The sequence below is a fragment of the Chiloscyllium plagiosum genome, unplaced genomic scaffold (genome assembly GCF_037043375.1).
Source record: "Chiloscyllium plagiosum isolate Xiang-an unplaced genomic scaffold, Cpla_swu_hap1 HiC_scaffold_32, whole genome shotgun sequence".
Classification (NCBI taxonomy): domain Eukaryota; kingdom Metazoa; phylum Chordata; class Chondrichthyes; order Orectolobiformes; family Hemiscylliidae; genus Chiloscyllium; species Chiloscyllium plagiosum.
In genome coordinates, this window is record NW_028270170.1 from 3,835,045 (window position 1) to 3,860,902 (window position 25,858).

Consider the following 25,858-nt stretch of genomic DNA (forward strand, 5'->3'; position numbering starts at 1 on the left):
GAGTCCCCCTCTTCCAGGATAGTTACACTTGCATTGTTGGATTTACTGCAGTATGTTTTGATGGAACCTCTTCATCAGTGGAGTTTCTGGATTAAAGTTGAATGCTCCCACTAGGACTAAGCAAAAGAACAAACGTCTGAGTTTGTTCTTCACCAGTACACATGCTTATATCAACTGCTTTACCATTGGCCATCAGAAGTTGAGTACAGCTGATACAGGCATGATAATAGATTCTGGAGTTTGCTCATTACCTGTGTAAATACTATAAATATATAGCTAACTTTTTAAATCTACTTTTGATCCTCCTTTGCAGGACATGGAGGTGACCAACAGTAATGACTCTGGCAGCAGCAGTGCTGATGTGCCCACAAACTATAACCAAACTCCAGTCGCACCCATCAATCAAGATGTGAGTCTGCACAATGCCACCTTGCCTCCTTGTGGCCAGGATTTCCCTCCCTTCTTCAACTCGAACTTGGAGAACCCTTCTGTGAATGGTGGTCCCAGCCTCCAACAACTGGCAGCCACCAACTCCACCAACTTTGATGCCACCTTTGGTTCCACCAATTTCACAGGGTTGTTCTTCCCCCCTCGGATTAATGGAACCAGCAATGAGACTTCTGGCTGCAGCTTCCCGGACCCTCTGTCTGGCCTGCTAGATGAGGCAATGCTTGATGAGATCAGCTTTATGGACCTGGCCATGGAAGAAGGATTTGGTCCGATGGAGGCCTCTCAGATTGAGGAGGAGCTGGACTCTGATTCTGGCCTCTCTCTTGATTCAAGTCACAGCCCTGTATCTCCAAGCAGCTCTGAATCCTCAACCACCTCCTCATCCTCTTCCTCCTCCTCCTCCTCCTCCTCATTTTACCAGGAAGGGGCTGTTGGATATAGCACTGATTCAGAAACTGCAGACTCTGAACAACCTGAAAGAGAGGGCGCTGTGGGAGGTTATCAACCAGAATACAGCAAGTTCTGCCGAATGAGTTACCAGAATCCCAACTGTTTCCACTCCCTGCCTTGCTTGGATCAAGTCAACCACAACCACACCTATAACCTACCAGCTGGACCATCCATCTCCAGTCAACAGTATCACCCTGGCCCTGGAAAGAAAGCGCCAATAAAGGAAACACGTTCCAATCACGTGGATATACATATGGGCCGTGATGAGCGAAGGGCTAGGGCACTGAAGATCCCATTCTCCAATGACAAAATCATCAACTTGCCTGTTGACGAGTTTAATGAGCTTCTATCCAAGTACCAGCTCACTGATGCCCAGCTGACCCTGATCCGTGATATCCGGCGCCGGGGGAAAAACAAACTGGCGGCTCAGAACTGCCGCAAGAGGAAGCTGGACACTATCCTGAATCTGGACCACGATGTGGATCACCTGAAGAAGCAGAAGGCCAGGCTGCTGAAGGAGAAGGTGGAGTTTGTCAAGTCCTTACGGCAGATGAAGCAGAAGCTGCAGGAGCTTTACCAGCAGGTGTTTGGCCGGCTGCGGGACGAGGAGGGAAGGCCGTACTGCCCCAGCCAATACTCCCTGCAATACACTAATGACGGCAGTGTGCTCGTCATGCCTCGGGCCCTGATTGCTCAGCAAGGAAGATCAGATAAGAAGAAAAACAATAAGAAGAAATGAAATCTACAGCCAGCCCTGGTGTCTGGCTTTGAACTGAACTAGAGAAAGGAACTCAGCGAGAGGCAGCGCCTCCAGAAAGCTGCTGCTGACTTTTACAAATAGACACCTGACAATTCGCACCTTCTTGTATTGAAAATATCTTGCAAATCTGACACCTGCAGGTCAGTTAGGATGGAATGGTAACCCAGGAGGGTCAGTGACAGGGCTTTATGGATTGAGTTGGTAGTTTGCTTTTTGACCACAGCTTGAGAATCAACAAGTGTCTCCACTCCAGCTGTGACCCTATTGGGATGGATCGGTGTGTACACTTGTGTGTCTGGTTCGAGGGAGGGGTGGAAGAGTTTGAGATTTAGCTGTCTCTCTGATTGAGACACCCTGGCTGTGGGTAACAAACTGCTTGGCAAAATCAATAAGGATTTTTTTTAAGAAAAAGCCTCTGCTCCACACAAAGTTTACAAACACAAACTAGAAACTGAGTTCAGTTGTTACTTGAATAAGGATGTTTGTTCACTTTTCATTAAACAGCTTTAAGACAACTTCAAAATAACATGGCTGCACGTGCTTTGAAATCAAGGTGGGAAAGGTTTCTGGTAGAGGTGGTATGGATGAGGTGCAGTTGCATAGAGATCATTTTCTGGCTCAGGCACTGCTGCTTGCAGTCTCTGGCCTGCCATTCATAGCATGACATTGCTGTGCAGGAATCTTTGCTAAATGGTAAATTTCTGGCATGGTTTGAAGAGAGAATCCACTTTGAGCCCTCATGTAATGGCTATGTCTATTAAGTGCAGAACTCGAGCCTTGCAAATTTAGTCGTATTTATATCAAATGCACTTCACCCTAACCCTAACCCTAACCACCTTGCTCTTCCCACAGTCTGGAGCAGCTGAATGGAAATTCTTGCAATTCCTTTCTGTAAGAGGCTATTAAGAAATTTAAATTGAGGTGGGGCCAGGCAATTGCTGGGCTTGGTCCATCAGCCAGAGCCCAGTCCTCCACAGCTCCTCAGTTCAACTTGATTAGATGGGGCAATTGACAAGTAGGATTTGAGATTTAAAGCAGTTGGTTACTTGCTAATGCGTGATGCAGCTATGGTGCAGGTTATTAAACAGAACAAAGGTTATTGCAGGAGTACTGTGAACAAGGAAACAATGTGGCTACTCAGATTTTCAAAGTATGATGTAAGTGAGATGAATTTTTTCTCACTGCTCTCCTCCAACTCCTTCCCAACATCAGGTATTTTCTGGCTAGTTGTGTGGAAAGAGGAAGGGAGAGTGTCAGCTGGAGATGGGAGAAGGGATGTGGAAAAAGAGATGGTTCCTAGATATTTCTCAATGACTTAATAAAATTATTCTGAGGAGCAGTGGGGCTGTACTTTGTCTTCCCTAGATAGTTACGTTGAAAATCTGGAAATCTTTGTCAAGGGAACCTCTACAGTTCCCTTTCCTCCATTCTGTGCTGTGATTTAATGGGCAATTAGTAGGTGTCTCCAGGTCCCCATTTTTGTGCATCGAAAGCATTGAGTGCAGCTCTTCCTTAATGGATTCTTGGTGCATTATGTAACCTATTTAAAGGTTGATGCTTCGTGTGTGCCTCTAAATCATAGCCTTTTCCATCTTTGCCTGCTTTCGTTTAGTTTTTTTGTGCCTGGTTCATCAGCCAAGATCTGTTGTCCTGCTGCGTTCAGCAAGTCACTACATGGGGATCTGCAAGACTGAAGCACAACATTTTGATTTTAGTCATACGTGTTTTTGAAATATAGTATGTTGGGTTTAGAGTGGGGATGGGGGAACTGTCTAGACTAGATTAGCTCTAAAGCTGAAATCAAATGGTTAGTGCAGATTTTATAAACTCGCTTGGTCAGGACACTTATCGCCTTTCATATTAATTCCTGGCACTTGCAGCCAGATCAGAATGAAGGCTAACACCATTTGCGGTGAAAACCTCTTTTAACAGAGGGTAAAATAAATGGATTACTATCTTTAATGCAAGAGGCACTCTACAAACGGGAAAGGTATTCAAAGAGCTTTTGGGTTTATCCAGGAAATCTGAGTGCAGTTTAATCTGCATTTATTAGTCACGGAAAATAGTTCAGGTTGGAATTATTATTGCTTTGCAGAGTGGAAAACATTTTACACTTTTGATCATAAACTGTGTTATCAAACTAACTAGCTCAGGGTTGTAATGTCATGGCGATTTAGAGAATGCAGAAAATGAGAGAAGTATTCTCTGATCATTCCCATGGTTTATTGATTAGAATTGGAGATGGGAAAAATGATTCATTTACAACAAAAGGATGCTGCGAATCTGCAGGATGTGTGCTTGAGTGTGCGCTGAGATGTTCTGGTTGCATTTCTGACCTGAATCCTGTCACCCTGCACCTCTAAAGCTGACTTTGTTTCTATGAATAAGCACTGCATTCTGACCTTTCTGACTGACAGTGACTAGTGTGGAGATTCTTAAGAACCGGCTTTTGGCTGCAGCTCATGTTAATCATACTCCAAATAGAGAAACCTATAATCTTCAGGCAGGTTGGCCACAACTGTCTGTATGTTGACAGTCGATGCACCCAACCTCCACTATTGACTGAGCCATTTATATAATCTCTGTGGCCCTACAATCCCTGCATTGCATGATCAGTATGATGCAGTAAACATCCAAAACACTGGAATTGAACATTCAGCTCCTCATTCATTTTGCCAAGACTAATGGGTAAGCAGTGAGAAGGGAGACTTGTGAACAATAGGCAGACAGTAACAGAAATGGCATCCTCCACCTGCTGCAAACATATATCAATCTCCTATGGATCTCAAGAAATGCTGACAAAGTCTTGGGTCAGGTGATGCTGCAGTTTTCCATTAACTTGTTAGTTTACTTCATATTCAGTGTAGCATTTCCAACATGCACAACCTCCCCTTCATTTGTGTCTGAAAATACAACTTAAATGAACAGATTTGAAGTTCACAACCAATATTATTTTTACAGGGAATGTACCAAGTGTGACTGCATTTTTAATTACAGCTAATATCCAGTCATCTCTTGATTCTTGAGTAAGATCAGTGTACCAAGTGCTCAGTCCTTTAGTCCCTGTGGCTGGGATGTGATTAGAGTCAGCTGGGATGTGTTGGTGTCTGACAATCCTGAGCTGCCTCTAATGCTGCATTGGGTGTTACAACTGCTGCAGCCTTACCTGAAGTTGGCTGCTGGGGCCTTTTTAATCAGACTCTGGCTCCCTCTACTGTTGCTATTTTAAAATTTACATGCACTGCATTTTTCTCCTTGCCTGAATGCAATTTATATCTCTCTGGGTTTTTGAGTTCGAGACTGACTGACTGACTGACTTGTCAAGAAAGCTCACACAGGGGAAACGGGCTCTGACTGGGAGAGGAGATGGATTGCTGTAATTTAGCTGGATCAGATGCATTAAGAATTGGCAATGCCATAATAGACTGAAGTTCAACTTTCCCCATAATGTGTTTGTGCCTGATGTATTGCAGTCTCCAGTGTTGTCCGGCTACTGTAAGATTGAGAGTAGCACAGGTTAAAATCCCTGCTGTATTTTAGGCAAATGTGTAAAATGTACTACCGGGGCTTATACTCCGTATCAAGATCTTCCCATTTCCCCCTTTCTTCATATCCTTCAATTCTTCCTCAATGGTTCTAGCTTCCCCTTTAAAGGCATCATGACTTTAATCAACATAACACTGGAGTTGCTAAAATAGAAGAACTTTGAATGCTGAAGATCTGAAAGAGAAAGCAAAATTGCTGGAGAAACTCAGCAGGTCTAGCAGCATCTGTGGAGAGAGAAACAGTTAACATTTCAAGTCCAGTGACCCCTTCAGACCCTTCCTCTGAAGAAGGGGCACTGGACTTAAAACATTAACTCTGCTTTCTGTCCACAGACGCTGTCAGATCTGCTGAGCTTCTCCAGTGATTTGTTTTCCTCTGTAGGAGTTGCGAAGTATGATAGGCAACTTACTTCAGATTTTTGACTGTTTGGTGTCTGGCTTTCCATAAGGCAGGTGAGTTTAATTTGGGACAACAATTTGTTGTTTTAATCTTTTTTTAAGCAGAACATTACAGTCAGTGGATGGACAAGTTCTCAACTCTTACAAACAAAGGCTAAATGAAGCTCAAAATTCCAAATGCAGGTTCAGTACCTGGAGAGATGCAGACAAGATGACAACCATTGTTGCTGTACTCTGCCTGCAGGTCTCCATTCTAAAACACTGCTAGCATTTACTTGCCTGGAGTTAAAGCAGGTTTCTAACCCTTTTCACATGTTCCCACTTGCTTAAAAATGAAACAATCAAGGTTTTGAATGCTCAAAATTGTGCTGAGAGGTCATAAACTGTAATGAGGTGTGTCAAACCTGTCTGTTAAAATTAGCATATCCTCTGATCATAAATTCCAAGGTTCAGTACCCAGGGACAACACTGGTCTGCCATTGTTCCCAGGTGTCAATTGCCAAAGAACAGGGGCAGTGTTTCTAGAAACTGAAATCATGGCTAAAGCTGACTCTGCACATCTGGTTAGTTCTGAGGAGGTTTCTAACAGCACCTACTCCATGTTTGCTCAATAGAGATTACTGAGGAGCCTTGTACTCCCAGCTGTGTGTGATTGTTTCCTACCACCAGCCTCTGCAGAATAACCAGTAATCTCTTGTCTTTTTGATTTTTGTACTTATTTATGTTAAGTTATAGATGATGGAGTCTCTTCTATTTAACTGTTTTAGTTTCCTGTCAGATTTGTGCAGATATCTAATGTTGCCTGTAACTAATGTCTTTTTCTCTTGGCTTGGCAGGGAATCTCTCAAATCTGTTGTATATTTTTCTTTACATGGAAACTTGCAGCAAACCAGGATTGTTTGGGGAGGGAAATTCAATAAATTAATTCTATTTTCACATGCTTCTCAGGCTAACTTTATTTATTTATTTATTTAATTAATTAATTAAACACTTGATGGATAAATATGTAAGTTATTCTACCAGGTGTGGTGTTGATATTAAGAACATTTGGAGCAGAACAGGCCAATCAACCCTTTGTACCTCCTCTGCCATTCCAAATCATGGCTGACCATTTCCCCACACTATCCCATATTGCTAGACATTAGCACTGAAATCTTATCAATCTCTATCTTAAATATGCTCAGCATCCAAGTTTAAAACTCCCTTGGAATAGAAACTTCCAACAATTAACTATATTCTCTACAACACAAAATACCTCCATCTTAGTCCCCAAATAGCTTGCCTCTTTGAACTGACAGCAGGCTGCAATTTTATCTACTTTCTACAAGGTGGGTGGAGGGCGAAAGAAAGATGTTTGTCTCTGCCTGAAGGTTTTGGCAGTGTTTCTGGATTGGTGATATGGTTTTGCACATGCTGTCTGTATTGTGCTGGTAAGGAGAATGAGATGATCATTTCTTTGATGAAACTGGGTAATAAAGCTCAAGATGCTTTTTTCTCACCATCCTACCAGAGGTGGCAGCACAGTCCTGCCCCTTTGTTTTGACGACAAAATTAAAGTCCTGCTCATTCCTCTATCTTACCTGTTGATGACAGAGGATTCCTAATAAGTCAATAGTCTTTTGTTCTGTCCCAGAGTCCTTGATTGAAAAAGCTGTACGCCTTGACATTGTCTGCTCTTCAACCTTTTTCAAGTATACTTTGAAATAATCAAGATTGGTTTTCGCAGAGTCAGGCCAAATATTGGAAACCTTTTTAAATTGTAGGTCTGACCCAGATGGAGTCTAACACACATTTCCAGCAATCCTGTTTGTGCTGAAGGGTTCGGGGGATGGGGTGTGAAAACCACTCCGTGGAGTCCTTCAAAACTTAGGATATCAGTTATGTTGACAGAATTGATGTTTCTGGGCTCAATGTAAAATGACCAATGTCATGCAGGGCCCTAGGAGGCTTGAACAATGACTCAAGCTGCCATAAAGCCTCATACATCAGCTCAAATGTAAGCATGGAAACTTCCTGCTATTGATCACCTATATTCCCTTGCTTCTGCATTGTGTTCAGTTGAAAACCATCTTGGACATTCCAGGTGAAGGTCATTTTTTGATCTGCTAAATGAGTGATCAAGGCTTGGTTTGTACCTGAAATACTTATAGGAAAAAAACTCCTTGGCTGTCTTGATCCTAATCCCCACCCCCACCCATGCTGGATTCTCTTTTGATGGGTTTCCATTCCACCCCCTTAATGATCAGAGTGAACTGAATGAGGCTGTGGAGCAATACAAATATGCCGGATACTCCACTGTGCTCCAGTGACAGTGGGAACAAATAATGTGGGAGATAAAGCATTAGAGTTCCATGTGGAGTACTAGAATCAAGCGGATCTATCAAGACTTTACTCTGTTAACACTTCTTGTGACCCCAGGAATTGCAACAATTGATCTGCTGTACTTTTCCTTCACCACTGATCTAAACTCTGGTTTCCAGCATCTGCAGTCCTCACTTTTGCCTAAGGTCTTTTCCTTGGGTTGGTGAAGTCTAGAACTAGAGGGCATAGTTTAGTGAGAGGGGAAAGATTTAAAAGGATCGAAGGGGCAACTTTTTCCACACAAATGGTGTGTCTAGCATGAGCTGCCAGAGGAAGTGGCATTTAAAAGGCATCTGGGTAGGTATATGAATAGGAAGGGTTTAGAGCAATATGGGCCAAGTGCTGGCAAATGGGACTAGATTAATTTAGGATATCTGTTCGGCATGGACAAGTTGGACCAAAGGGTCTGTTTCTGTGCTGTACAGCTGACTGTTAGTTACCTGTAGGGGAGTTTTTGTCTGCTTGAACACTATCTATAGCCCAGAAATAATACACACCAATTTCACCAACCCTCAGCAATTTAAGCAAAGCAAAAAGAAGCTGAAAACTCGAGTAACTGACCTGAAACATGTCATTGTTCAAGTTTTTGGATGTGTGGTTAATTGTGAGGAATAAAGGTCACAGGATATAGGTGGGTTGGTCAGATGAAATTTAATCCTGAAAACTAAATGGCAGAACAGTAGGAAAGACTGGAATCTTGGGTGCTTGTTCAAATCCATGAAAGTTGCAGGATCAGTTATTGGATGGTGATGACATTTGGGACAATTGCCTTTCAGTTGTGGTGTAGGTTACAAAAGCAGTTAGGTCATATTGGAGCTGGCTAGGCCAGAGCTGGAATACTCTGTGCAATTCTGGCCACCACACTTGAGATTCACAGGATGTTTGCCCAGATTGGTTATTTCCTTTACAGCAGAGGTGGCTGAAGGGAGACCTAATTGAGTTGTAAAAGATTTGAGATCTATAGATGGATCACTACCAAGAGGACATCAATTTAAGGGGAAAGGCAGGAGGTTTAAAAGGGAATTGGAGGAAAATGTTTTTTACCCAGAAATTGGCAGTAATCTGGATGAGACTTAATGTCACAACATTGCAAGGTATGGGCTGAGGTCATGAAATGGATTCTAGTGTAGTTATGTTGGTGCAGGATTGGACTGAAGGGCCGCTCTGTGCTCTGTGACTATGACTGTTGTTGGCAATGTTTCACTAGCATTCTCCATATATTGTATTTTGATTAATGCTGTCCAGTTATTAAAAGAAATTCACACAATTGTGTTTTTCCTGTTTTATTACATAATATTTGCGTTCCTGTTAAACAACAGTGTAATGTTGCAGGAGCAGTTATCACAATACTTAATAGGAATTCTACAAAAACAGATCCTTTAAAACCAGCTAAAATCAGTTCTCCCCCTCTAAAAGACAACATTTGATGATTAAATGCGAATCAGACAGAAGAGCTGCAACGTATGAAAACTAGGAAAGTGGCACTAATACTTTAGTTTCCATGCTTGTATTTTTTCCTTCCACAAATACCTGAAATGTACCCATATCATTTCCCACTCCCCCCACCCTGACCTGACCCCCCCCCCCCCCCGCATCACGTTTAATAAGATTACGAATGAGAACATAATCAGTCTTACCCCAGTTACACAAACACTGTCAAAGCAATACTTTTCCTGCATTAGGACACTGTTGAATTGATGTTGCAGCCAGTTGGGAAAGGCCACTGTGGAAACAGCAGCCACATCCCTTTTCCAGGTCTACGGCATGTGGATTATAATCAAACAACACACTTCTCTTTCTCCTCTCCTCCCTCCTCTCTCCCCCCCCAGATAGACAAAACACAACCAGTAGTCCGATAAGAATCTCAATTCTACAGGGGAATTTTTAAAAAATAGGTAGTTTCTTTTGGTTTGATTTGTGACTTGGGGCAGGGAAAGCCTCATCCACTCCCAATTGCCATCCACAAGATCAATGCCTTAGGAAAAGGAGCAGATGTAAATGTGATACACACTTATTTGCTACACAATGTCCCTCTCCTCCCAAACAGGTTGAACATATAATTGTTCAGTAAGAGGTTTCACCAATCAAACAACTGAGGCAACACTAAAACAGTATCCTGGGACCAAATGAGCTTAAAAGAGATCCTTGGAATATCCACCAAACATTCCCAGAGTGATAATTACACTTAGTACCTACTCATGTGCTCCTCAGCTGGGGAATGAGTTCGATGACCTCTGGCCATAAGGTGTCATGCTTTACACAGCTGTTTGGAAATAAAGATGGAATTATTAGAGCACTACAATGCATACCTTCAAAGGTCACCGGGCCAGGGATGGCAAGATAATGGAGAATATGGTGCTGCACTGGGATATGGTAGTTGGGAATCTCAACCTATACCCTCATAACCAGCTGGTCGTGCAATATGAGCAGGAAATGTGGGAAAGGCACAGTGAAGCTGTTGGGATAAACCTCTTCCTGACCACAGTAAAAAAACCAAGTGTCTCTTTGTTCTGACGCTGAAAACTGCTAGGTCTTTCTGCAGTTTGTTTGTGGTACACACCTGCTTTCTCCTCACATACTCGTGGGTGGCAGCAGCAGCACAGATTCTATCACTGGGCAGTGGAAGTTGAACAATGAGCAAGTATTAACGTTTAAAAAAAAATGAAGTTTAAAACTGCCTAAGCCACAAGAACAGCAAGTTGCTCTACCTCACAAGACTGGAGTCTTTTGCACCCATCAGCAACCTCAAGAATTTGACCCTTTAAGAAAGCCTGTCCAATATCATTTGACCTTTTAAGAACACCTTTCTCACGAACTGAGGTTTATTGTTTAATAGTAGAGCAGCCTGCACTAGCCAACAAGAGGAGAGTCTTTCACTATAACTGAAACACTACCTTAAAAACAAAGAGAAAAGAAATCCAGGGGAGCGAGGCTCACAATGGCAGGATACTCAGGAGCAGCCTCACTCCAATAGGGGTGTGACTACAACCATTAGGCAGCCACACAGGGCTTTCTAAAGTAGTTGTCACACCTCAAGACACAAGACAGATAAATTTTATCCAAGCTGCCCTTCAGATCTGGAACATGTGAAGGAGAAGGCTGAGGAGAGGGAGGAATTTCAACCAAAACCATCAGACATATTAAAAAGAGGCTACTGTTTAAATGGCACATCAGCCCTACAGACTCCTTTCCCCTTTGAGGACTCAAACCCTATCCTACAAGCCAAGGTAACTAATCTACAATTCACTGGCTTCTACAGTTGTTATCCAAAATCTGGAGGAAAAAAATCATGCTGCATTTAAAAACACAACCTGTCCCATCCCCTCTCAAATGCTGACAATGATATGGGTCTGAAAGAATTGAGAAAAGGTACACCCGGAGAACTATACACCTGTACAACTGAAAACCACTTTCTGAAAAGTCGGGATTATTTTCTCGTCTTGTAAAGTTGTAATGGGAGATGCTTAAGCCCCTCTCCCTCGGTTACTTTTCCTCCTTCTTTTCTTCCTCTTCAGATGGGTACGAATGCCACGTCAGACGTTCCTCATAAAATGAGATAACCACCTGGGGACACTTGACATTTGCCTCTTTTGCTGGAACCAAATCAGCTTCATCAGAATTTTTCCTGGGTGGAGGATAGAAATGCATAAATGTATGAACAACATTTAATCTGACTTGGTCTGGAATCTGCAAATACATAACACATGCAAGCAGATCAGTTAAGCTCGCATCAACAGCTCCTACCCAGACAGATTATTTTTGGTGAAAAACTTTGTATCTCATTTTCTGGGTTGGGGGCAGAAGTGGTGAAGACAAGAGTAACTGGATAATTCTGTCATAGTTCATACAGGCACGATATGCCAGACAGCCTACTACTAAACTTAATGATTCCATTCTACGAGGTTTTTCTTCCACCCTTCTCTACAGCCACTCTTTAGCTCTTGGGTGCTAATTTAGTGCTAGTTAGGGACTGGTTTATGTTCCCATCCATAGATTGAGCTCTCTAGCCAGAGTAACTTTGTTCGGCAAGAGGTTTAAATTCACAAATCAATTTTAAAAGCTAAAACTCACCACTTCATGAGGAACATGAGCTCTCCGCTGGAGTCCGTAGCCCCAATAATACGCTCTGGCTCCAATCCTCTGGCAAAACCTCTTGGTTTCTCCTGCTGCAAGAGAAACAGATTAGACCTCAGCCAGGGAGGAGGGGTGGGAAGATGGTGTGTCATCACTGTGACAAGCCAAGAAATCCACAGAGAGACTGTGTTGAGCAAACTCAAGGGATGAGGGTGACTCTAACTCAACAAGTGATGTGGAGAATTCTAGAGTTTAACTCTCCAAGTCCTATGGAATGTCCCACATTAACTTGGCCAATAAACAGTCATCCGGGTACTAAAATATAGACAAGATCTGGCACAATCCGTACCAGAGAAATCGCCAAGAATTATTGTTGAGCACCTTGATCCACAGTATCTGACTACTCCCCTAGAGGCTATGAGCTTGTTTCTCACCAAGGGACAGTAGTTTAAGTAGCTGTTTTGCACACTTGCGTTTGCTCTCATGGTACATGATCTAGACTGTCCTCTGTCTTGATTCTAACTCTGCACATTGATTTGATGGGAACCCAGGGCAAGGAACAAGAATTGAAGGGCAAATGGATTCATAATTCTATTGCTACACTATACAGCTAAACTTGGAAGGAATGGCCAATTACAGACTCTCTCCTCACCAGAATAATTCTAGAAAGCCACAGATTACAGCAAAGGAGGTCATTTATCCCTTTGTAACAAAACAGATTAGATTAGATTAGATTAGATTACTTTACAGTGTGGAAACAGGCCCTTTGGCCCAACAAGTCCACACCGACCTGCCGAAGCGCAAAAACCACCCATACCCCTAATCTAACACTACGGACAATTTAGCATGGCCAATTCACCTGACCTGCACATCTTTGGAACTGTGGGAGGAAACCGGAGCACCCGGAGGAAACCCACGCAGACACGGGGAGAACGTGCAAACTCCACACAGTCAGTCGCCTGAGGCGGGAATTGAACCCGGGTCTCTGGCGCTGTGAGGCAGCAGCGCTAACCACTGTGCCACCGTGTTGAAAATGTTCCTAGGAATTTACTTTGTAATAAACACTGTTTACTCAGTTCAAGGTTAGAGTATGTGCTCAATATGGAAGAACAGGTAATATTGAAAAAAAGCATACTCACTGACCTCCTCTCGCCTCTTCTTGTTTTTATTTTCCTCAGTTTCAGTATCAGACTCTGCTTTCCGTTTGGGCCCCTCTGTTTTATCTATTCCATCATGTGCTATTTTCTGGGACTGTAAAAATTCTGCGATGAGATCAGGACAGTCAAGATTCTCCTCAGGTTCCCATGTATTGTCATCACTGAAAAAAATTAGTTCACTTTATAGACTGCAGTCTGCCAACAAACAAGCAAACAACTATTGCCCCCTTTCCCTCCATCCCGGCACCCACCCAAAAAAAGCTCAGCTCCTAATCACCAGTCTCAAATAGGGACAACATGGATATAACTGCTGCTGGGCCACTGGGGCAAGATTAGATGGGACAGGGATTTTCATACAAATGCTTAATTGGGACTACATTAAGTTTTCTGTCCAGCATCACTCAGCATAATATAGAATACATCAGATCTGCAATCAAATATATACGTTCTACACATATTTAGGAATATCTAACACACTCCAGGCTGTGGAAACTGTGCAGTCTCCTGCATTGCAAGTGATGCAGCTGAAACACAGCAGATGTTGAATGGAGGAGGACTTCTGAGCCGTACTTTGGCATAATTCACTGTAGGCGAAAGTGAGGACTGCAGATGCTGGAGATTAGAGTGGTGCTGGAAAAGCACAACAGGTCAGGCAGCATCCGAGGAGCAGGAAAATCTGATGAAGGGCTCCTGCCCAAAACATCTATCTTCCTGCTTCTCGGATGCTGCCGTAATTCACTGTAACCCACAATGATTTAGCCTGTACTCTCCTAACAGTAAACCACAAACACAGATAGAGAAGCTCATAAATCAGTGCCCCAACACCTAAGTGTGTGTATCCCCTGTTTATAGAGATCGTCAAAGTTCCAATATGAACTTTAATCTTCTTAAAAAACACTTTCAGAAAATAACCAATTCATCGTATCACTTTTGTTCATTGCGCTACAACATTGCATAGAATTGAAGACAAAGAAAGAGGGGGTGTGGGGGAGACAGCACACAAGGGAAGGGCCTCACCTTAACTACTGGACTGCAATGAGACAGGGGATACCACTTTGGCTGGGTTATGGGACAATACAGAGGGCTTTGGCCATTCAAATTTATTTCTGGAGACTAAATTAAGGAAATTTGACTGCTCTTTTCTGCTTCTTTTTTAACTTGAGAATCACATGCCAATGTGATTAAAAGATGTTAATGGGGTGGTTAAGAAGGCAAAAGATGTAATCTAATTGCTTCGTGAAGATATTAACTATTAAGTGATTATTTCACAGTTCCAAAATGAAACTCATCTGATAGCTTTACTGCATAGTGTCAAAGGATTCTCTCTGTCCCACTCCTTATGTGGTGACCAGGAATGGTAAATGTGTATGTGGCACTTGGACATGATCCGGCTTGGCCACGATACTCCACATGATGGTTACTGCCTTCTGTAAAAATACCTCTTATAGGAACAGGCATTCAGGAACCAGCCTCTTTCACCATTTCAGAAAGACATGGCTGAATTGGACTTTGGCCCCACATCCATTAACATCCTGTGTCTATACTTAATCTCAAATTTTAAAATGATGAATCCAGCGCGCACATACTGCTTTTTGTGGAAAACAATTCCACATTTCCATCATCTGTGGTGGGAAGAAAAGTGCTTGCTTAATTTCCTTCCTGAATGGCATGGCTCTGATTTGATCAGGTTATGCCCCTTCATCTGCCCTAACCATTCCTTTCAAAAATCCTAAACTATTCATTAAATTACCCTTTAACCATCTAGATTCCAGGGAAATAATACATGGAAATGAACACAAAACAGGCCAATCGAATCAATCTCTACTGGTATTTATTATTCAAACAATAGTTCTAATCAAATTTATTCATCTTTTTCCGTACGGTTTCATTCAATCACCTTCTCAGTCTCATCCTAACACTGTCCAGTAAACACTGATGGATGCCAATTCTGTAGCTTTAAAATTCTCCTGACACCAGTTCTAAATCTAAACTTCCTTTCAGTGACCAGGGTATAATTTATGTGATCTCTCCTCATTATCTAACCTGGGTAGTATTCTACTGAATCTGTATTACACGCCTTCCAAGGCCGACATGAAGAATGGACAGTTACCTGGGCCAGAATTGTTACTGAAGCTAACATGAAGTTAGTTAAACACTCACTCCGAGAATCCTTTCCACTTCAGCAGATATTCCACTTTCCCTTTCACGATACGCCTGTCCAGTACTTTTTCCACGACGTACTCTTCCTCCTCCTCTTCTAGAACCTCCTCCACTTTTTTCTTGTTTTGCTTTTTCCCCATTGTGTCCAGTCTTAAATTCAGAAGTGAGGCTGAGGCTGTTTAAAAAATAAACATGGTGAACTAAATTTAAAATTTGTAAAATCAACAGAAACAATATTCTGATCAAAACAGAATTCATTACTTACTGCCCCCTCCCAGACACACTCTAAAAGGACAGCCTACCACACTGATGGTGTACAGTTCATAATGAGCGTCAACTGAAAGTTTGCAGGATGTAAAAAAAATTGATGATTTTGAAATTCTTATTATTTTCACACACTTGCATTGTCTTGCCCCTCCCAATCTCTATAGTCTCCTTCAATCTTACACTTTCAATTTGTTTATGGGAGGGATGTGGGCATTTCTGGCTGGACCAGCATTTATTGCTCTCCCTAATCGTAATTTCCTCCCTTAAAAAGGACATTAGTGAACCAGATGGGTTTATATCCGAGAATTGAGAAAGGTTACATTGTCACCATTAGTGTAGCTTTTTTTATTCTAAATTTTCTATTGAGTTCAAATGTGACCATAATTGGATCTGAACTAACATCCCCAGAACATTACAGACTCGAACATCATTCTAGTGATATTACCATTGCATTCCACTTCTGGCCTCTTATACCATTTCTTATAACTCCACTATTGGTATATTTTCAGCTGTCTGGGTCTTAAAAGGAAGTTCTTCCTCAAACTTCAGACTCTGCCACTCCCTCTACCTTTAAAGGTGCTTCTTAAAACCTACTTCTTGGATCAGGTTTTGGGCACCTGCCCTAATATCTCCTTACCTGGCTTGGTTTTTGTGTTAAACAAAGACACTCCCATAAAGCAGTATCTTACCACATTATGTATTATACAGATGTAAGTGATTGTACGTGTGTAATAGTATGTGGGGGAGGTGAGAGGTAAAGAGTTAAAAGAGCATGGTCAGGGATGTAAGGCAGTTTCGCAATGGTGCAATTTAAAACAAAAATGATCACCCTCTTTAAAACCTCAATGACCAAACAAAGGACAAAGTAAAGTTACATCAACCAGAGCCATGGTGATGTCTGGAACTGAACGTGTACAACTGCCTCGTTTGCATACAGCCTAGAGAACTGTTGATACCAGATCAACAGGGCTTAAACAAAATGGGTTTCAACATTTTCAACTTATCACCAGGACCAGTCAAACTCCCAACCCTCAGTCGATTCCTCTAGTCTAGCAAATTCCATTTCTTTTCCCTATGCATTAACTTCTCAGCTGTTGTGATAGGCAATCTCACTGTGGAAAATAAGTTCATAACATCTACTTATATTTCAACGGGAACAGAGTCCGAGTCAGATATTCGATTTAAAAATAAAGAAATTGTGGATTTTTTTTGGCTACATAAAGTGAAACTACAAGCTCCAGGCAAAATCGAGATGATAGGGGAATTCCCGTTTGACACAGTACTGTAAATGACTGATTTTCATAATAGTGTTCACGCAACTATTTCTGCTGTCACTATTTTGCTGGAGATTTATTCCTATTTTTAGGATCGAAAGATTCTCATTACAGAAGTCCAAGATAGTCTTGGGAGAAACAGAGGACCGCAGATGCTGGAGATCAGAGTCAAAAAGTATGGTGCTGGAAAAGCACAGCTGATCAGGCAGCGTCCAAGGAGCAGGAGAGTAGATGTTTCGAGCATAAGCTCTTCATCAGGAATGAGTCTTGCCAGGGTCGTGTGAATGCTCACACCATACTAGGTTGGGGTTTACTATAAAATTCCAAGTTATTTGCACCCCTGACTTAATACTGTATTCTACTTCTGTAGTCATTTGCTAGAAGATGGACTAGTCTAAGGCTTGGTGTGGCTTGTGACAAATATGAGTAAACTTGTGTATTGCACAGCTAGTGGTTAATTCCACAGACCAGCTGCATAGAATTATACAAAGGGCAGGTAGCTGTGACTTCTTAAAAAATATAAAGAAACTTCAGCAAGTAAATCTTTATTAGCAGAAAATCATCATCGCACGAAAAGAATAAGATTAGATATCCTCTTGGGTAATTCAGCAAAACCGTCTGATGGGGTATTTGAGCACAGACTTGCCGGTAATGAAAGCACTGAGCTTCATATACCACATACAGAAACCATACGGGAGAAAACAAATCAACCTTACTACAGTTGCAGGGTAAGGAATTTAAGGGCCTTAAATCAGAACTGTGATCATTGCAATAGCAAAGTCTCAGTATTTTGTGTAAAATAGACTGAGCTTGGAAAAAGTTGTCCAAATCCATGGAGTTTAAAGGTGTAGTATCATTGTCAAACAAGCAGACTAAGTCTTCTCAGGACAGCCAATGAATGTGATGCTGAGAAAACAGGGGGGAAAAGGAAACATCTGCACCATGTGGGCTTCATCAACAACCAGATAATACTCCTTGCTCAACAGTGTTAAATGATTGCAAAGGTAGCTCAACTGTTTGCTGAAAAACCTACAACTAGAAGTCAGTCTCTGTGGCCCTATGCTAGCCCTCCCAGCAAGTTGGAAGGCAGCAAGCATCACATGAATCAGATTGCATCTACATCCCACAACCTCTTAAAGCAGCATCCTGACCATAAATCTATATCGAGTTCAGGTGCAAGAAGGAATAAGGCGAATATCACGTGCACAGATGCAATAACAGGAGGCTCTTTAACCAGTCTGTTCCAACTTTACTTAGTCTTCCACAACTCACTTACCCATAAACATCAATCCATCAATGCTGCACACGCCAATTGTTCCCTAGTATCCACAGCCTGTTGGAGTGTTTGAAATTTTCACCATCCTGTGACTCTAATAATCTGTTCATTCACAGGGCATGACATCACTAGCTAAACACACTTATTGACCATCCCAGATGTGGTGAACCTCCTCCTCAAACCACTCCAGTCCATGTGGTGTAGGGACAAGTCCCAGGATTTTAACCCAGCCAATCAGCCAGTAAAGGCATTCCTAAGGGCTTTTGCCCAAAATGTTGATTTTCCTGCTCCTTGGATACTGCCTGACCTGCTGTGCTTTTCCAGCACCACTCTAATCTAGACTCTGATTTCCAGCATCTGCAGTCCTCACTTTTGCCTATTCCTAAGCTATTACAAAGGTCAATTCAGGGTCACCCACATCATTGGGAGTCAGAGTCACAGGAGGTCAGACTGGGTAAGGATCGCAGGTTTCCAAATCTACAGAAATTTGATGAATCAGGTGGGTTTTTACCACCACCCCACACAATTGTATCCTTTAGTTCTTTGTTTCCACCACTAGAGGGAGGTTTCTACATGTTGGATCCTTTTAACATTTAAGCACCTGATCTGATTAATCCTCTAAACTCAGGGGAATACAAACTGAATGTATGTAACACCACCTCTTCATTTAATTACTGCACCCCCTCCAAGTCCAATATATTGTTTCCTGAGGTACAGTGTTCAGAAATGAATGATTACTCTAAATAGAGCCTTTGTCAGACTCTACATAACAGGAGCATCACTTGGGCTAAAGGCCAATATTCCATTAGTTGTTTTGACTGCTTTCCAATCTCCAATCCTCTGCTGTTGATGGTTTCTAAACATTTAGAAAATGCAACTTTTTTCTGCTTCTCTCCTTTAGCTGTTCCTGCAGGAGGTTCAATTTCTTGAAAATGGTTGGCAAAAATCATTGTTTCTGTTACTTAGAAGAAAGTATTTGGCACATTTTGCTGTTTCAAAATTGTTTTAATATTATCAAAAAAGTCTACATTTAAAAAGTACTGCAGGGATTTTTTTCCCCAGAACTATTTGTAAAAATACTTTGCAGCAAACTGCCTCAACAAACAGGAGTATCAGCACCACTGGCCTTATGCATCTTGGCCAGCTTCCACGTTCAGTGTTCCAGCCCCATGATGCTGTGTGGAGAAGGACTGCACCTGGTCTGCTGTCTGCTCCCTTTAGCTTTCAGATGTCTTGACTTATTATGCATTTCCTGTGCGTTTTTTTCATCTGCATTTAATATAATGTGGTTTGCTGAAGACCTCTTCTTTGTTTAAACCTTTGCCTATGTTTGTGTTTACAAGACCAGAGAAATCACTCCACGCATAAAATTGTTTTAGATATCACATGCCAACTCCACCTCACCAAAAGAAAACAAGGTCATTATTGGTTCAAGTACCTACTAATTAGAAGGTTGCGGGTTCAAGTTCCACACCAGAGACTGAGCCTATAAGCCATGCTGCCGCTTCAATGCGGTACTATAAGACTTCTGCAATATGGAGAATATTTCAGATATGTTAAATTGAAGCCATAGTCTGCCCTCTCACGCAGGCACAAAGGATCCCATGGCACCATATCAAAGAGCAGGAGCATTCTTCCCAGTGACCTGACCATTATATCTCTTTCAGTCAGTATCACTAAAATTGAGTTGCTTGTTGGTAATCAGCACATTACTGCTTATGGGATCTTACTTCACACAAATTTGGCCACGGTGTTTTCTACAACATAACCATGATTACACTTCAAAGCAGGATAACCTCATTATCTATATGGCATTTTGGGGCATCCTGCAGTCAGGAAAGGTGATATACTATCAAAAATATTTCTTTCAATTGCATCAAACTGCTTATTGGCAAGTAGGGATGTACAGCTTTGTCAGTGAATGCTCCCATGTGCCAAGAATGGTTTAAGAATGATGAGATATTCCCATTCTCCTGGTTCCATTCATTAACAGCGATGAGAGTATATTTAATTCTCATTGCTCCTCCCCCTACACACCCAGGACAATCACCCAAGCTCAAAATGTTCACTGACAAACTAATGGACTGACAGAAGGCTGGATCCTTTGAAGAACAAATGTGTAGGCTGAAGATTTGAGAAGAGTTAGGGAACTAAGAAATACTAGGTATGGAGCAGTAGCAGCAACCATAATTTTATAAACACTTTCACAAACACAGGACTTCCAAAAGTTCCACTGCAGGTAATTAAATACCTTTTAGGTAATCACTGTTGCAATACAGAAAATAGTTATAGAATATATTTTAATAATTTTCACTGAACATGGCCAAATGTTACATAAGCCAACATAAAAATAAGAGCTTACTGATCCAACTAATCGTGCAGGTTTATAGTGAACACTGAAAATAAAAAACATTCGAAGGACTAAAATTTTAGACAGACACACACATTGAAGTGAAAGTCAGCTTCAGAAGAATCAGAAGATGCTCTTGAAAATTGCATCCATCACCAATTCATGGGTTTCAGTATCATCTTGCGTAAAAAGTTAAATCCCTCATAATTCTAGACAGCAACAAGCTTCATATTCTGTACATTACACTGCAAATCCCTTCCCTCCAAAGTTCTTCAGTGTGAAATGTGAACATTTACAGTCCCAGGCTGGGTAGTCAACAGTTTGGATTATCTAATCAACTACTTAGAACATTTTTCAAAAACTAGTTTAAAACATCTTGTTTTGCTTGAGATAGATGTTTAAAGAATAGGAATTGGTTAAAAAGCAATGTTAATTCAAACATGGAGATCCTGAGGAGCTGCAACAGTCAGATGAGGAAAACTGAGATTACATGTCTGAGTAAAAGTCTGCAACCCACATAACACGTCAAGCGCGTTGCCATGTCAAACCTGCAGTCCAGTTTAACATCAGGCTTGCTGGCAGCAATTTACAATAGAGAACCCAGTTTTAACCGTTCACAGCTTGCAACTGCAGGGAGGCAGATCTGAGGTCAAACTGACTAATCACAAAATGAAACCTATGAAATTTTTAGTCCTGTATCACAAGTAAAGAAAATTCTTATAAACAACAGTGGGACTTTAAGGTGAAATTATTTGAGTCATAGTTGACTGGAACCAAACGATATTGCCATTCCCCAACAAAAAACCGTCAGGATGTAACCTCCCTCAGAACATAACTTGGCTAAGGCCCATATGCCTGGACTCCATTCAGTATGAACTAGTGGTTTTACTAAATCTTTGTGTCTGACACCATTATAACTTGTCTGGGAGGCCTATATTCAAAATCCTTCATTCACACTATTGACCAATATTTGCACTTACACAGTGCATTAACTCTTGGCAACATTATTACTGATTGTGGACTCATGAGACAATGAATCTGTTACTGGAATGTGAACCAGGTGTTAACACAACCTTGGAAACAAGCTCAGAAACCAGATCTCCTGGAATTAGAATTAAAACAGCAGCAATGGAAAAGCAGCGTAAATCTAAACTCCACTGCTCTGCAGAGATTTCTCATTAAAAATCAGCTCACATTCTCCCCACTTTCTCGTCCTTCAAAGGATTTTAAAAAATATATAGATTTAGTCTTTCTGGATGTCATTCTATTTTCAGGAAATTTTAACTGCCGAGTACCAATCAGTGCAAGAGACCTGAAGTCAGTACCAACCAAAATACTGGTTTCAATGAGACCCTGTACCGCATCGCAGCCAGTTTCACAGTACTAATACTGCCTGGCACATTTCACTGTATCCTGGCAACACCTTCACCTAGTATGCCTCTTCAACAATATGAACTACAGTAACAGGTGCATCACTTCATTCAGGTCAACAACAGGTTATCCTGCAGAACTGTCACCAGAGGCCTTGATTAAAGTGTCAGCTAAGTCTCAGTGGCAGAATTTTCACCTTACAGTTAGAAGATTGTGGGTTCTAATCCCCCCCACATACGTGCCTTGTAACATATTTTGGATAGTACATCTGATGAGACCTTAAGTGCCATCTGCCTTCTTAGATAAATGCAAAATATCCACAGCAACCCAGAAAAACAACAGGGGAGTTCTCCCTGGTGTCTCCACCACTTATCCTTCAACAAATAAGACTAAACATTTGTTCTGAAGAGTTTATAGCAGACTTGAAATATTACCCGATTATCTCTCCACAGAAGCTGCCAGTCTTGTTGAGTTTCAACATTTTATTTAAAATCATTACAGATCTGACCACTGCTACATTACTGTTTGAGAGAACTTATGGTGTCCAAACTGGTTGCTACATTTCCCACATTAAACAGTGATTACACTTCAAAACTACTTCTTGATTGAAATCTGAGTTTGTGAAAGGCATGGCATATTTTGGCATTAGCTGAAAATGTGTTGCTGGAAAAGCGCAGCAGGTCAGGTAGCTTCCAGGGAACAGGAGAATCGACGTTTCGGGCATAAGCCCTTCTTCCGGAAGGGCTTATGCCCGAAACGTTGATTCTCCTGTTCCCTGGATGCTGCCTGACCTGCTGCGCTTTTCCAGCAACACATTTTCAGCTCTGATCTCCAGCATCTGCAGACCTCACTTTCTCCTCAAATATTTTGGCATTAGTTGACAAGAACCTGCTGCTAAACCTTTGCCAAAGATCTGGCTGACAAGGTTGCGCCTATGAAGAAACTCTCCTCCTTCTCCTATGCTGTGGGGGTCAAAATGTGCACAAAACAAAAGACGATTCACAGCAGAGCAAATTATTGAATGAATGCTGCTGTCCAATTCTTAAAGGAAGTCACTGCATCAAATAGCAATGTGATATGATCAGATAATCTCTCTGTAATAAATAAAGTCCTTCATCGACTAGAATCATTCATTATCTCCCTCTACGGTTAAGTATTTTCAGCATTCTTTGAGATTTTAAATTTTTAACATTTGCAGTAAATTAGCAATTATCCGTTTAGATTTTCCTCATTTGGCTCCTGCGTTGTTAGTACAGGGGCAAATAACGGTCAGGACGCGACGGCGTCCCCATCTTCTGGAAGAGTGGCCACGGGATCTTTAGCAATCCCACAGCGCCTCTCCATTTAGCGTCCCACCGAAAAGATGGCACCTCTGGCAGTGCAGCACCCCCTCATTGCTGCACCACACAGTGTTGGCCTAGACTGCACGCTCAAGTCTCTGAAATGGGGCTTGAACCTTCCGACTTCAGAGACCAAACGCCACCCACCGAACCCCAACTGACGCCTTCAAATTGGGCGGCGAATGGAGGAGGATTCGGTGAAGTGGAAAAATATTTTCTAATTAATGCAACGAGTCCCCGTTAAGCTGCAGGTGGTGTTTGCAACTTTAAAAAGGTAACGTTTAAAATGCAAACCCGTACCTTTTATAAAAAGGAGCGGCCGACGGTAATAATTGTATTTTAAACCGTCTTCAAATCCCACGATTACTATAATCTAAGAAAACAAATCTTGCAAAAATACACAATCTGTTTTGGTAAAAATGCAAAAGAAACACACAAACAAAAGGCTTCTTCACAACCCGCCACGGTGACCGAGCGCCGCCAGTGCGCAGGCGCGGGAAATTCCAACATGGCGCCGCACCGCGGGGGCTGCCGGGAGTTGTAGTCTGCGCCGGCCCCTGCCGCCCGCCTTCCCGCCCGAACGGGGCACTCCACACTCGCGACCCTGGGGCTAGGGAGGGGAGGGCTTCGGCCACATTCCCGTCCGATGTCCACTCTCCTTCCCGGAGCGAGGGCGGCCTCGCCGCTTCGAAACGGGCAGGTTTTCGTCTTATTTGTGTGTGGCTCGGAGCGCCTGCCCATGCGCAGTGAGGCGCCGGACTACAAACCGCGCGCGGCACAAATACACCCGGGAGAGAGAACAAACATGAGAATTCGGTCAAAAAAAAAGTGTCCTGGTTTCCAAAGAAACATGCAAGTTCTCTGCAAAATCACGACTGTGAACTTGCATTTAAAACCATCTGCACGGAGTAAATAAATTCTCAGCTTTAAACATTCCCCGTGCTCCCGCACAGCGCACGCGCACTAATCAAAGCAAGTTCATGTTTTTTTTTGAAAAAATGACACCCTATTTTTCGCAAAAACTCGACGCGGCATTTCAAAAAAAGATTAACAACATTAAGCCTTCCGCGGCGGGGCGATGAGGATAACTTCGACTGAGGAAGGGAAGGAGACACTTTTCAATGGTCAGGCCGCGGCCTAGGCCTAGGGATCGCCACAAAAACCCCGAGACACAATAAAGCCCGAGGCCGCCCTCCCCTCACACACCACCTCCCCCCCCCCCCCCCAACCCCCCCCCAAACACCACACAAACAACAACCCTTCACCTCCTCCTAAACAACCCCTTCGCCGCTGACCCGAAAATTACAAAGGGCGAACAAACACGAGGCAGCGGGGAATACACCCTTTGCTTTTGATTTTTGTTTGAAAGATGTTTTTTTCAAAAATAAAATAAATAAATAAAAGATTGGAAATGCTTTACCCATGTTGCCGCTAAAGATGGTGGCGTGCCGGGGAGTCGGAACCAATCTGCGGGATTGGGCGAGTAGCCGGAGCTCGGGAGGAGGCGGACCCGGGAATGGTGGGTGGGCGGCGGTTGGTGGGGGTGGGGGGAAATATGCTGCTGCTGCACTCGGCCACAACCGCCCTGAGGTAAATCAACGGCGTTTGAACGGGGGCGTGCTGCTTGAAAACAAAAACCCGGCTAATTCTTAACTGCTGTGCCTTAGCCCCGGCTTCGTGTGGTTATGTTACCGCTGCCTTGTTTGTTTTGACGTGATAAACTCAGTGGCAGGACTGCAGATTGTTAGGATCACAAAACAAAAGGAATCATTTAAACCATAGGCTATTCCAGTGTTGTCCTTAACACCTTGTCTTTCACTCAGAGGTGTCTCTATCTCTTGGTGAGGCCACACTTGGAGCACTGTGTCCAGATTTGGTCTCCATTCTTAAGAATGATGTACTGGCACTGGAGGGGGGTGCAGAGGAGGTTCACCAGGTTGATTCTGGAGTTGAGGGGGTTGGTTTGTGAGGAGAGACTTGAGTAGGTAGGGATTATTTTCATTGGAATTCAGAAGAATGGGGGCGGGCAATCTTACAGAAACATATAAAATTATGAAGGGAATTGATAAAATAGAAGTAGATAGGATGTTTCCCAGGTAGGTGAAGCTCGGACAAGAGGGCATAGCTGAAAAATGTGTTGCTGGAAAAGCGCAGCAGGTCAGGCAGCATCCAAGGAGCAGGAGAATCGACGTTTCGGGCATAAGCCCTTCTTCAGGATAAAAGGTAGGGAGGAGGGACGTTGGGAATGCGATAGGTGGAAGGAGGTTAAGGTGAGGGTGATAGGCTGGAGAAGGGGTGGGGGTGGAGAGGTCGGGAAGAAGATTGCAGGTCAAGAAGGCGATGCTGAGTCCGAGGGTTGAGACTGAGAAATGTTGGGGGTAGGGGAAATGAGGAAACTGGAGAAATCTGCATTCATCCCTTGTGGTTGGAGGGTTCCTCGGCGGAAGATGAGGCGCTCTTCCTCCAGGCGTCGTATTGCCATTGTCTGGCGATGGAGGAGGCCAAGGACCTGCATGTCCTTGGCAGAGTGGAAGGGGGAGTTAAAGTTTTCGACCACAGGCGGTTGGGTTGGTTGGTGCGGGTGTCCCAGAGGTGTTCTTTTTAGATTAGATTACATTACAGTG

The 25,858-nt window shown here is 42.7% G+C and overlaps 3 protein-coding genes across 9 annotated transcripts in view; 2 read left to right on the forward strand and 1 right to left on the reverse strand.

Annotated features, from left to right (window-relative positions):
* Positions 1–4,965, forward strand: part of nfe2l1b (nfe2 like bZIP transcription factor 1b) — a 44,022-nt gene extending 39,057 nt beyond the window's left edge. For all 4 annotated transcript variants that reach the window (XM_087977724.1, XM_087977725.1, XM_043674754.2 and 1 more), the window contains one exon: positions 314–4,965. In XM_087977724.1, the coding sequence (XP_087833850.1) occupies positions 314–1,639 (1,326 nt within the window). In that variant the 3' untranslated portion in view covers positions 1,640–4,965. The remainder of the gene's footprint in view (positions 1–313) is intronic.
* A 4,267-nt stretch (positions 4,966–9,232) lies between these two features.
* On the reverse strand, positions 9,233–24,786 carry cbx1b (chromobox homolog 1b (HP1 beta homolog Drosophila)). 3 transcript variants are annotated; one of them, XM_043674756.2, is made up of 5 exons: positions 24,655–24,786; positions 15,357–15,531; positions 13,183–13,357; positions 12,037–12,128; positions 9,233–11,590 (listed from the first exon to the last, which is right to left on the reverse strand). In XM_043674756.2, the coding sequence occupies exons 1-5, from the start codon at positions 24,656–24,658 to the stop codon at positions 11,449–11,451; spliced, it is 588 nt and encodes a 195-aa protein (XP_043530691.2). In that variant the 5' UTR covers positions 24,659–24,786; the 3' UTR covers positions 9,233–11,448. The 3 variants fall into 3 exon arrangements, with proteins under 3 accessions (XP_043530691.2, XP_043530692.1, XP_043530693.1); XM_043674757.2 differs by having other exon boundaries at positions 12,037–12,131; XM_043674758.2 differs by lacking the exon at positions 24,655–24,786 and adding an exon at positions 23,535–23,707 and having other exon boundaries at positions 12,037–12,131.
* The window catches only part of LOC122539732 (sorting nexin-11-like), a 131,103-nt gene continuing 130,026 nt past the window's right edge, over positions 24,782–25,858 (forward strand). The window contains exon 1 of one of the 2 annotated variants that reach the window (XM_043674762.2): positions 24,782–24,824. The gene's annotated coding sequence lies outside the window, so the exon portion shown is untranslated. The remainder of the gene's footprint in view (positions 24,825–25,858) is intronic. The other variant, XM_043674763.2, reaches the window with a different exon arrangement.